Source organism: Lipotes vexillifer, unplaced genomic scaffold, assembly GCF_000442215.2.
Source record: "Lipotes vexillifer unplaced genomic scaffold, Lipotes_vexillifer_v1.1 scaffold621, whole genome shotgun sequence".
Taxonomy (NCBI): Eukaryota; Metazoa; Chordata; class Mammalia; order Artiodactyla; family Lipotidae; genus Lipotes; species Lipotes vexillifer.
The window spans coordinates 543,452-554,899 of NW_006792411.1; the positions used below are offsets into that span (position 1 = coordinate 543,452).

Genomic DNA, 11,448 nt, shown 5'->3' on the forward strand with positions numbered 1-11,448 from the left:
CCGGGGCACAAACCTGTGTCCCCTGCATCGGCAGGCGGACTCTCAACCACTGCGCCACCAGGGAAGCCCTATCACAATGTTTTTAAGATTCATCCTTGTAGCATGTAGCAGTACTTGTACTCGTTTTGTATTATTGAGCTGTAAGAACTTTTTATATGTTTTGGAAACAAATCCCTTATCAGGTAGAATTTACAAACATTTTCTCCCATTCCATGGGTTGTCTTTATACTCTGTTGGTGGTCCTTTACAGAAAAGCTTTCAAATTTCATAAAGTTTGGTTTATTTTATTGTTTTTGGTGTCAAACCTAAGAAACCATTGCCAGATCTTCAAAAAGTTTTATAGTTTCAGCTCTTACCTTTTATCCGTTTTGAATTGATTTTTGTATCTATTGTGAGGTAGTGGGCAGTTTTATTTTTTTTTTGATTGTGGATATCCAGTAGTCCCAGCACCATTTGTGAAAGACTTTTCCCCATTGAATGGTCTTTGCCCCCTTTTTGAAAATAGTTACCATAAATGTATATTTACTTTTGGACTCTTCAGTTCCATGTCTATGCTTCCGCCAGTGAAACATTATTCTGATTTCTGTTGCTTTGTACTTTTTATAGATTTTAGTTTTTAATTACTTAATGTGAATGCTTCACCTTTGTTCTTTTTCAAGATTGATTTTGGCTACTTTGGGTTCCTAGAGTTTCAGTGTGAGTTTTAGGATCAGTTTCTATGGAGATACCAGCTAGGATTCTTTTAGGGGTTGTGTTAAATCTGTAGATTAATTTGGAGAGTTGCCACCTTAATATTTACTGGTCCATGAATTTGGAATGTTTCTATTTATTTTAATTTCTTTAAATAACTCCATTTTCATTTTCAAAAATTTATTTTCAGTTGTAAAAAGCATAACACCATATTTCCCATCTTAACTATTTTTTAAGTGTGCAGTTCAGTAGCGTTAATCATAATCACATTGTTGTGTAACATCTCAAGCTCATCTAGTTACACTGAAAACCGTAACCGTTGAACAAAAAGTCCCCATTTCCACCTCTCCCCTGCCAGCCACCAATCTACTTTTGGTTTCTATAAAGACTGATTCCTTTAGATACCTCATATAAGTGGAATCATACAGTATTTGTCTTTTTGTAACTGTTCTTTCACTTAGCATCATGTTCTTAAGGTTCATCCATGTGCTACATTTGAGGATTTCCCTAAGACTGCATATTCCCTGATATATATACGTATATGACATTTCCCCTACAATTTGTTTATGAACATTTGGGTTGCTTCTTTTTTGGGGGTGGGGGGCGGGTTGGCTCACACCGTGCTGCATGTGGGATCTCTTAGTTCCCCAACCTGTGCCCCGCTGCAGTGGAAGTGCGGAGTCCTGACCACTGGACTGCCAGGGAATTCCCTGGGTTGCTTCTACCACTTGGTAATTGTGAATAATGTTGCAGTGAAAATGAATTTGTGTTCAAGATTGTGCTCTCAGTTCTTTTGTCAACCCACAAAAGTTTGAAAGCTCTTCATGCTTTGAATGACTAAACTTGTAGGTTCATCCACTTTCTGGATAAGCTTTCTAGATGTGTTGAGTGCATTGAATCAGTAATAAGGGCTTATTTCATTTGTAGTGATGATGATGATGACTTTGATGATGAGGAAGCTGAAGAAAAAGCTCCAGTAAAGAAAGTAAGTAAGATACAGTAGTATATCAGAAATAGCTAATAACAAAATGATGGGAATTTTTGCCATTGGCTTGTTTTGTGGTTATTGAAAGTTGTCTTAGGAGAAGATGATCTCATACTTCAAATTTTTCTTGAGTAGGGCTATCCTGGAAACTTTTCTAATAGTGGAAAATTACCTATTTTCTTTATATAGCCTTCTGTCTGTTTGTTAACCCTTTTGTAACCTTTTGTCAAAATGATTGTTTCTCTTAGCCTGACTGCTGCTTTTGCCATGGTTTGGGGCAGTTTTATTTGTACTAATATGTCTTATGTAGGGAGGGGCATTGACTAAGATTAATTTCTAATTGCAGTCTGTACGAGATACTCCAGCCAAAAATGCACAAAAGTCAAACCAGAATGGAAAAGACTCAAAACCATCAACACCAAGATCAAAAGTAAGTGGTAACATACAAATACAAGCTCCATTGAAGTAGTTAGGTTCTTCTGTGGAAGAATCTACTTTTAAAAATTTGATAGGTCTTTGGAGAACGCCTGTAGCTGGTGTCGAAGAGCTAAGATGTGATTATTTTATTGGTAATCACTGTCATATAGTTAGACAGTTGACCCTTGAACAACATAGGTTTAAATTGCATGGGTCCATTTATCACGGTTTTTTTTTTTTTGTAAATGCTACAGTACTGCATATCCACGTTTGGTTGAATCTGGATGCAGAGGAACCACAGATGTGGAGGGCCGACAAGTTATACACAGATTTTTGGCCACGTGGAGGGCTGGCGTCACCTCTTGACATTCAAGGGTCAACTGTATATTGCCGAGGCTTTCTAATGGGGGAGAAAGCCGACAGAAAGATTTTTATTGTGTTACAAACAGTTGTGTCATGTAAGGGTTCTTGCTTGTTGAAAGGTATGTTTATCGCATAGTGCAGTTTCTCTGGTGCTGGCCGCTTGTTGGGAGATTATCATTTAAATGCTATGGAATGGGCCCCAGGCATTAAGCTGCGTTAACTTTGTTGCTTCATTCTTGGGGACCTTCTGGTTTCTTTTTTTGATGATGTACTTTAAGTGTAGAACTGACCTTGTGTTGAATATAAATGCAGGCTCAAACTATTTCCTATTCCTTTAAGCAATAATTTAAAAATAATTGTTGAGACACAAATTCATTTAACTCAATTCTGGTGTATACTTGTTTTTACAAAGGACTGTAAGAATTTTATTGAGAAAATCCAGGTAGGGTGGGTCTTAAGAGTTCTTATGATGTTAAAATTCGCCTTTTTTTCCCAGGGTCAAGAATCCTTCAAAAAACAGGAAAAAACTCCTAAAACACCGAAAGGACCTAGCTCTGTAGAAGACATTAAAGCAAAAATGCAAGCAAGTATAGAAAAAGTGAGTAAAATTGTCTTCCTTAAAGGAACTAAATTGGTAATTTTACGTTTCTGGGGTTTGGAACAGGACTCTTCCTCATTTTTTATAGTTAATATACCTGCCCTTTTGTGGTGTGAAATTATCTCAAAAATGGATTACTAGTTATATTAATTTATAGTCTCTGTTGATATTTTTGCATATTTGAAGTTACATATGCTTTATTTTCCATTATAAAAGGAATACAAGTAAGTTGATTGTAAGATATATTCTTACCATAGATGTTAAAATGAGAGCATTTCCCTTCACCTGTTCTGGTCATGAGATGCCACAGTACCAGCAGAGGGCGTATGAGTCTTCTAAAATTGCAAACAGCTGGAAAAGTAGTCTTTGGCCGCTTGGTGTTGTAGTTTTTAAAAAAATTACTCGTGTTTGACTGTAGTCAGAAACATTCTCCAACAAATTGAGTCATTTCTGTCTGCCGTTTGCACCAAGATGTCACCAGGCAATACGTGTGATAATATCTTGAATTTTTGAGTGACTAACGTGTTTACATTTAGTCTCCTTTTGTCTTACTGGAAATGTGTGAGAAGAGGATTAGCTTTTGTCCTACTTGCCTTGCTTGATTTGGGGTTGGGGGGATGCACTTAGTAAACTTTAGTGAACTCTGGAGTATGGAGTAATTGGTTTTAATGCCTTGAAACACATTTGAGAGAAACTTTAAAATTCTGTGAATATTCTCAGACCCCAATTGTTGAGAATAAATGTGGGATGGTGAGGAAAAGTTACTGACTCCCTTTCCCTATGTTTTTTCTGTGCTCTCTAGGTTCTACATGGCTTCGTAGATTTCCTTTCATTGTGCAGTTATGAGTCAGTTGGAAAACTAACATTTTAGAACCAGAATGTATTTCTTGATTTTGCTTTAGTACTACTGTAAACCTCTTAGCCTTCCTGGTATCGCTGCTTTATTTTTATCCCTTGCGTACCGTTCTAAAATGACATTTTAGATACCCCTCCCCCTAATTTTAATATGGTCCTATCTCCTTGGTTTAATTGCAGGCGCATTGAACAATCCTGGGCACTACTGGTAAATTAAGCCCAAAGATGGGGAGAGAGGAAAAGGAGAGACAAATGTAGTCCAAACTGAGTATCATCAACAATCCAGACTGAAGTCTTCTATTTTAACTCAATCCCCTTACCTGATTTGCCACCCACCCATGCCCCCCCTTCCAGGCTGGAAGCAATCTCTTGATCTCCTAAAACACTTTCTTTTGACTGCTGTGATTCAATGAACCTTACACTTTGCTTTCTGTTACTTGTGCATTTGCCTCACCTCTTTGACCATATTTTAATCACCTTTGTATCTCCCTAGCTGCTCAATAAATATTTGAATCAAATAAGAATGTATGTGACAATAATTTAAAAGTGTAAATTATAGTGAGGTTTATTTTCTAGGTGATGAGGCAGTTAAGTATCTTACACCATACCTGAAGCCTTCTTGATCTTTTTAAAATGCACAGAAGATTCAGGTTACAAGGAAAATCAAAATTTAGTTATCAAAATAGGAAACAAAAGTGAAAAAATTAGTGCGTTAAGATAATTCCAGAGCAGAGATAAATATAAACATTTCAAGATTTTGGAAAATATTTGGTGACATATACTTTGAAAATAATTTGGTGTTACTACTATTGTGCTTTCTTCTCTGTGTCCATAATTGAAAGGAATGGCGAATTTTAGAGTTTAGTGAAATGTATTTGGTCCTGGGTGGTAGAGGATGGTGATAAAGCTGACTTGTTAGATAAATACAGTAGGCAGTCAAGTTGATGGTTGAGTTCCTGAAGAATCACAAGCATAGCTTATACTTTGTGTTTTTAGAGTGGCTGGGTGGGGGCAGGGAATTTGAAACTTGGACAGACCTTATTCAGTATGAGAGTACTTGTGGAAGACCTAGGTCCTAATATGTTATATAAACATGTCTTTCTAGGCCTAAAAAAGGATTTATTCAGTATTAAAATGAAGGAGTTGAAGAGACAAGGAATGAATCACAATGATCCATATAATAAACAGCACTCAAATCTTTGAGGAATTTCATAACAATCTCCCTCAAAAACAGTGTTTCTATACTTACCCTTAATAATGCTTTTGTCTCAATAGGGTGGTTCCCTTCCCAAAGTGGAAGCCAAATTCATCAATTATGTGAAGAATTGTTTCCGGATGACTGACCAGGAGGTAACTGAACTTTGTTGGAGACATGATCACATCCAAAATTTTTATTGTGACTTATTATGGCTATTTGTTTAGTCTCTTTAGGTGTTGGCTTCTTTTAAAATGTTCCTAACCACAGACAATACTTCAGATTAAATACATGGAAACTCTTTAAGAATCTAGTTGGCAGAGACTGAGAAGATAACTTTTTTAGTACATTTTTCCCAGCTTTTATATAGTTGGTAAATTATCTCTTGGTTACTGAACTCAGTTTTGCTTTTGGTACTATGTTGGCTAAGGAAATGAGCTGTGGTTTTCCTTGCTGTTCCATTTGGCTACTTGGGTCAGTCTGTTCTTTGCTTTCTTGTGAGTTGGCAGAGATGATTTTCTCCATAGACATTATGGGAAGCACATTTTGCTGAAATCAACCTAAGTGTAAAATCAGTTGAGTTAGATTTTGTATTTCTTAATGTGAAGAAGGTATTTTGTCAATAGAAGAAAAGTTTTATTTTCTAAATAAGTAAATATTCTATTTATTCCAAAAATAAATTTAATTTTTTTTACTGTCTTATTTATAGTTGCTGACTCGCAGATTGTAAAGGAAAATGTAAAAGCAGTTACATAGGGTTGCTAGGCATCATGTACATACAGGACATATTCTGTGTTTAATGGTTTTTGTCAGCGCTCCCTAAGTCTCCTGTATTCAGCTTTCTTCAATAAATTTAATTTGTTATTTAGAGATCTTTTTCTACCACAATATTTAGTACTTAAATCACTTGAAATGGCAGCACTATTTTTCTCAGGTTTGAAACCCTTTCAGTGGTTTAATACTCTTTACTTGTTTATTTTGAGTTCAGCCTTCCTTGTTGTGGTTACAACATGTCCAGTTTGAATCTTTTCGATTCTTTTCGTTGCTATTCTGTTTTTGTGTATATTTGAATCCCAGAAAGCCAGTGTAAATTTTGTGAATTTTCTGTGGACATTTAGTAAACATAAAAGTCCTTTTAAAACTATGCGGTGTGTAATTGTCAGTTCAGTATTGAAAATGGTAGAAAGTGAGATATATAAACCATCATCTATAACAGGTAAGCATAAGAGATATATAATTTTTTCAGCTAATACCAGAGGAAGTGGTAAAATAAAATTTTTGATTAAGAAAAAATCAGGTGAAGATAAAGTAACTAAAGTTGCAAGGGCCTTCCAAACAGCATAACGTCAGTCTTGTAGCTGAAAATGACTGAATTCACTGCTATCAGAAATATTTTCTGACTTAAAAACTGAAAGCTGTTTTCAAGTGCCAGGATGAAATTTCTGCAATAATAAAAAATATGATATCTCAGTTTACTATTGTGAAATTATCAAAACACTGAATATGTCACATTTTTATGGCGTAGCTGCAGATGTAAGTAATCACAGTGTGTAAAATAACTTCCCATTACTTGTGCAGTTTATCTTCTGAAAGAGAGTTGTTTATGAGGATTTGGCTAATAAAATCCAGATGGAACCTGAGAGATAATAGCAAATTTTTGCAGAAATTCTTGAATTTAAAGAGTTAATGAAAAAAATTGTACTGCCTTTTGTGGAAAGACTACAGATAAAAATCTTGCTGAATGTTTGTATAAAGGTGCAAGCAGTATTTACTCAAAGTTGAAGCAAAACATGATGTATTCGAAGGTGTTTTCTGTCCCATTCAATATTCTATATAATACGTAAGTCGAGTCAAGTAGCATCTGGCTTTTTTTTTTTTTTTTTTTTTTACATTAGAGTGTCATGAAAATGTTCTTCAGTATTTGTATTCAACTTAATGATTAGCGAATGACTGATATTTGTTGACATGGTATTCAGTTCTCTTGCATTTGAAATCCAATGGCTGTGTTTAAAAACAGTATAAGAAAATCCTATTTATTTGAAGCACTGAAACACTTTGAAGCAAAGGCCCCCAAAGTTCTTTTAACTAATCCATTGAGTGAAACCTGCTTATTTAAATGTCTCTTCAGCAGTAGGACCATGTAAATTAAAAGAAGAGCAAAGTCATTGAAGTTCTCCATTGCTTTAAAAGAACTTGTTGAATCCTTTGAACAGTTGACAAAAACATCAAGACTATTTTTTTTAAGAGGCATTATTCATGAATAGGAAAAGAAGTAGATAATTAATACTGCACTTACATGATTGTCATTTGAGATGTTTTTTATCACTTGAAGATTTTGGCTCTTTTACATGGATGTTACTAAATACCAGCATGAGAACAAGTAGAATGAATTATATGTTGAAGAGGGATGTAGAAATTGATGAGGGATCTCTTTTTTTTGGTCATTGGACAATATTTTATTTTAATTTTAATTTTATTTTTTATTACTTTTTTTGTGGTACGCGAGCCTTTCACTGCTGTGGCCTCTCCCATTGCGGAGCACAGGCTCTGGATGCACAGGCTCAGCGGCCATGGCTCACGGGCCCAGCCGCTCCGCAGCATGTGGGATCTTCCCAGACTGGGGCACGAACCCATGTCCGCCGCATCCTCAGGCGACTCTCAACCATTGTGCCACCAGGGAAGCCCTGGATAATATTTTAAATCATTAGACTTGAAGAATGGAAAAGCAAGTTAGTCATGGAAGATGGTGTTCTGTGTTTCAACAAACCAGAAGAGCTTGTCTGAGTAGCTAATATGGCAGAACATGTTAAATATATATAGTGTCTCTCATAATGCTAGTATGTGTTCTCATTAATGAAATAATTCGGGTGTGACCACTGTAGAAACTTAAAATGTAAACAAAATATAAGACTAATTAAGGAATGTTATAAGCAAATTATGCAAAATAAGGAACTGTTGCGATCCCACATCATCAGGGAAATATAACTAGAGGTAAAAAAGATGTAACTTTGGTATATTTATATAGTTTATTTCAGATAAGTGTACTTAATTTTATGTGTGCCGTGTACAGGTGCATGTTTTTCTCTAAATCTGGCAGCCCGAAAGCAGGTAACATGGAGGCAACATTGGCCTAACTGGTCTTCGTTTCCTTAACTAAATATCTAAGTTGTTAAATGTATATTAGTATAAAAGTGACTTTGTGTACAAAAATCACATGATTTTATGTCTGAATCGAAGTATTTGAAATTAAATTATGCCTAAGTATAAATTTCCTTGAAATCAGTTCTTAATTATCTAGAGTGAACCTTTTTGGTGGTAGAATGAAAAATAGATATGTTGAATTGTACAGAGACTTGGTTTAATTTATTGGTGTGTATGAAGTGTTGTGGTTTTTTAACCACATTTCTTTTCTCTCTTTTTTTTTTCCAGGCTATTCAAGATCTCTGGCAGTGGAGGAAGTCTCTTTAAGAAAATAGTTTAAACAGTTTGTTAAAATTTTCTGTCTTATTTCATTTCTGTAACAGTTGATATCTGGCTGTCCTTTTTATAATGCAGAGTGAGAACTTTCCCTACCGTGTCTGATAAATGTTGTCCAGGTTCCATTGCCAAGAATGTGTTGTCCAAAATGCCTGTTTAGTTTTTAAAGATGGAACTCCACCCTTTGCTTGGTTTTAAGTATGTATGGAATGTTATGATAGGACATAGTAGTAGTGGTGGTCAGACAAATGGAAATGGTGGGGAGACAAAAATATACATGTGAAATAAACTCAGTATTTTAATACAGTAGCACTGTTTCTCTTTCTGTTATCCTCTTTATACTTTGTCAGAGAAATACATGTACATAGTAAAAGTGTCAAATAGTATTCCAAAATAATCTATTTTTCATCAAGAGGGCTTAGTGCTTTTACCTTACCACCTCTTGATAATAGTTAATTATAATCAAATGTTCATCAGACCTTCTTATCCACCTATCCTAGCCTTTTCACTCCCAAAGAAAATCTGGCATGTTAAATAGCCTGCAGCAGCCTTTCTCAACCTGGGTTCTTTATCTGAACCAGAACACAAAATTATTTCTGTGACTATTTTCTTAATTTATCCAAAATAGTACATATTTGAGATCCATGGGGGAAGTTAATTTATTGCATGTGGTGGTTATGTGAGGACATTCAGGGACTAAACCTTGGGACCCCTTCATCAGTTAGACCAAGATTCAATTGCATGATGGTCAGGGCTAGATTCCTGTTCTGCTTGTTTTGCTGTGGTATATCCTCCAGTAGTTTCCCAATAGATGGGGAAAGTATTCTGATTGTTTTTGCATACCTGAAAACATCTTGATTTTTTTTTTTTGCGGTACGCGGGCCTCTCACTGTTGCCTCTCCCGTTGCGGAGCACAGGCTCTGGACGTGCAGGCCCAGTGGCCATGGCTCACGGGCCTGCTGCTCCGTGGCATGTGGGATCTTCCCAGACCAGGGCTCGAACCCGTGTCCCCTGCATCGGCAGGCGGACTCAACCACTGGAGCCACGAGGGAAGCCCAACATCTTGATTTTTGACATCACATTATATGCTGCTGCCTTGTAAGCCGAATCTTTTTCTCTGAATTTTAGGTGTGAGCTGCCTTTTTTGGCCTAGTGTATTCCATTTTTGTGTATTCTTTGTATATGACCGGTTTTTCTGAGAGCTAATTAAGATTGCTTTATTGCTGGTGTTCTGGAATTTTATGTGTCTTGTAGGCTTGTTCCTGGGCCCTGGGTGGACTGTGGGTCTGTTCTCCAGAGATGCAGGTCTCTGGTCTGGGCCTTTTACTTGGGAGATTTCACCCTTCTGCTTAACTCCCATCCATTCTTAGGCCTTCTGTTTGATTCTCTTGGATGTTTTTCTTCATTCCTTTTTGTTTAAACTTTAGGAGAGAGACTTTATTTTCTGTCTTCAAATTTGTGTTGCTTTTACTTTTTTTAACTTGGAAATGCTCTTGCTTGGTTCTTGGGACGTAGTATGTAGAGTCTGAAGAAACTTTCTCATTCCATGCATTGTTTACTTGTTTCCCTCCCGCACCAGCCTGTTTATTTTATTTTTTATATTGATTAGGAGGGTGGTACTTGTTGACTGGGCTCTAGTTTCAGATATTTTGATGGGGGTCTGCAGATTTTAAGCCTTTCTATTTCTGGGGTGCTTTTCCAGAGTAAACTAGTTTTGGAGGGTGGGGGAAAATACCGGTGCTGTACTGTCTAGTCTAATCTCAAGTTTCCAGGTGTTGGGTTCTTCTACTCATTTACATTGTGGTTTTCTTCATTGATTATTCAGTTTCTTTTCTCCAGGCCATGTCTGTCCTTGTAGCTTATCTCTTTATGTCTTTATTTTAATGAAGGCACAGTAGGAGATGGTAAATGTTCAGTGTTCTTTGTTTTTATGTACTTCAGATATAGATCATCTACTTTAAATTGATAGAACAATCCCAAATCACTTAACCATCCTATACATTAATTTGAAAAGTTATTGGTGTTCAAATAATGCAACTACATTAAAGTTGAGTCATTCCTTCCCTAGATAGTGTTTATTATACTATGATGTAGGAGTGTGGTAATTATTAGTATTAGTCCCTTAACATGTTCAGAAGTAGAAATATACTTGCTGCATAATACTGTCTTAAACAAATAGTAAGTCTGAAATTTTTAATATTTGAGTTGCTTTGTGTAGAAGTTAAACCTTAACTTTGGTTTACCTGATGGGCACTTTTATGTGGCAGGAAACCCAAAGCAATTGGCCTTACTGGTTGTCCTGTTCCCAGCTCATTAAATAGAGCTAATCAGATCCAGATAGGGCTTCTGTTTTGGAAGCTCAGGAATTAAAGATTTCCTTGTGCCTCAGAAGTCACTAATAGTGCTAGTTATTATATATCAATCAGCTAACTAAACATGGTAGTAATCTGAAAGTTGAACTACTACTCTAGGTTTGTGACTTAGGAAATTCCTCTTTTAAAGAAACTGACTTCCTGAAAGTAAAAAGTGAGTGTCTTGAATTCAGTTTTTTTTGGGTAACTTACAGTATTTAAAAAAAATTTTTTTAATTGAAGTATAGTTGATTTACAGTGTGTTAATCTCTGCTGTACGTAAGAGTGACTCAGTTATACACATAGACATTCTTTTTTATTTTCCATTTAGTTTATCACAGGATATTGAATATAGTTTGCTGTGCTATACAGTAGGACCTTGTTGTTTATCCATCCTATATATAATAATTGACCTCTGCTAATCCCAAACTCTCTGTCCTTCCCTCCCCCCTCCCCCTCAGCAGCCACAAGTCTGTTCTCTGTGTGAGCCTGTTTCTGTTTTGTAAATAAGTTCATT

At 36.0% G+C, this 11,448-nt stretch overlaps 1 protein-coding gene across 3 annotated transcripts in view; it reads left to right on the forward strand.

Moving 5' to 3' along the window:
• Positions 1–8,889, forward strand: part of NPM1 (nucleophosmin 1) — a 15,815-nt gene extending 6,926 nt beyond the window's left edge. Inside the window, exons 7-11 of one of the 3 annotated variants that reach the window (XM_007465530.1) lie at positions 1,618–1,675; positions 2,022–2,105; positions 2,952–3,053; positions 5,184–5,258; positions 8,533–8,889. In XM_007465530.1, the coding sequence (XP_007465592.1) occupies positions 1,618–1,675; positions 2,022–2,105; positions 2,952–3,053; positions 5,184–5,258; positions 8,533–8,571 (358 nt within the window). In that variant the 3' untranslated portion in view covers positions 8,572–8,889. Of the gene's footprint in view, positions 1–1,617; positions 1,676–2,021; positions 2,106–2,951; positions 3,054–5,183; positions 5,272–8,532 lie in introns of all 3 variants that reach the window. The other 2 variants (XM_007465529.1, XM_007465531.1) reach the window with 2 other exon arrangements.
• The last annotated feature ends 2,559 nt before the right edge of the window (positions 8,890–11,448 follow it).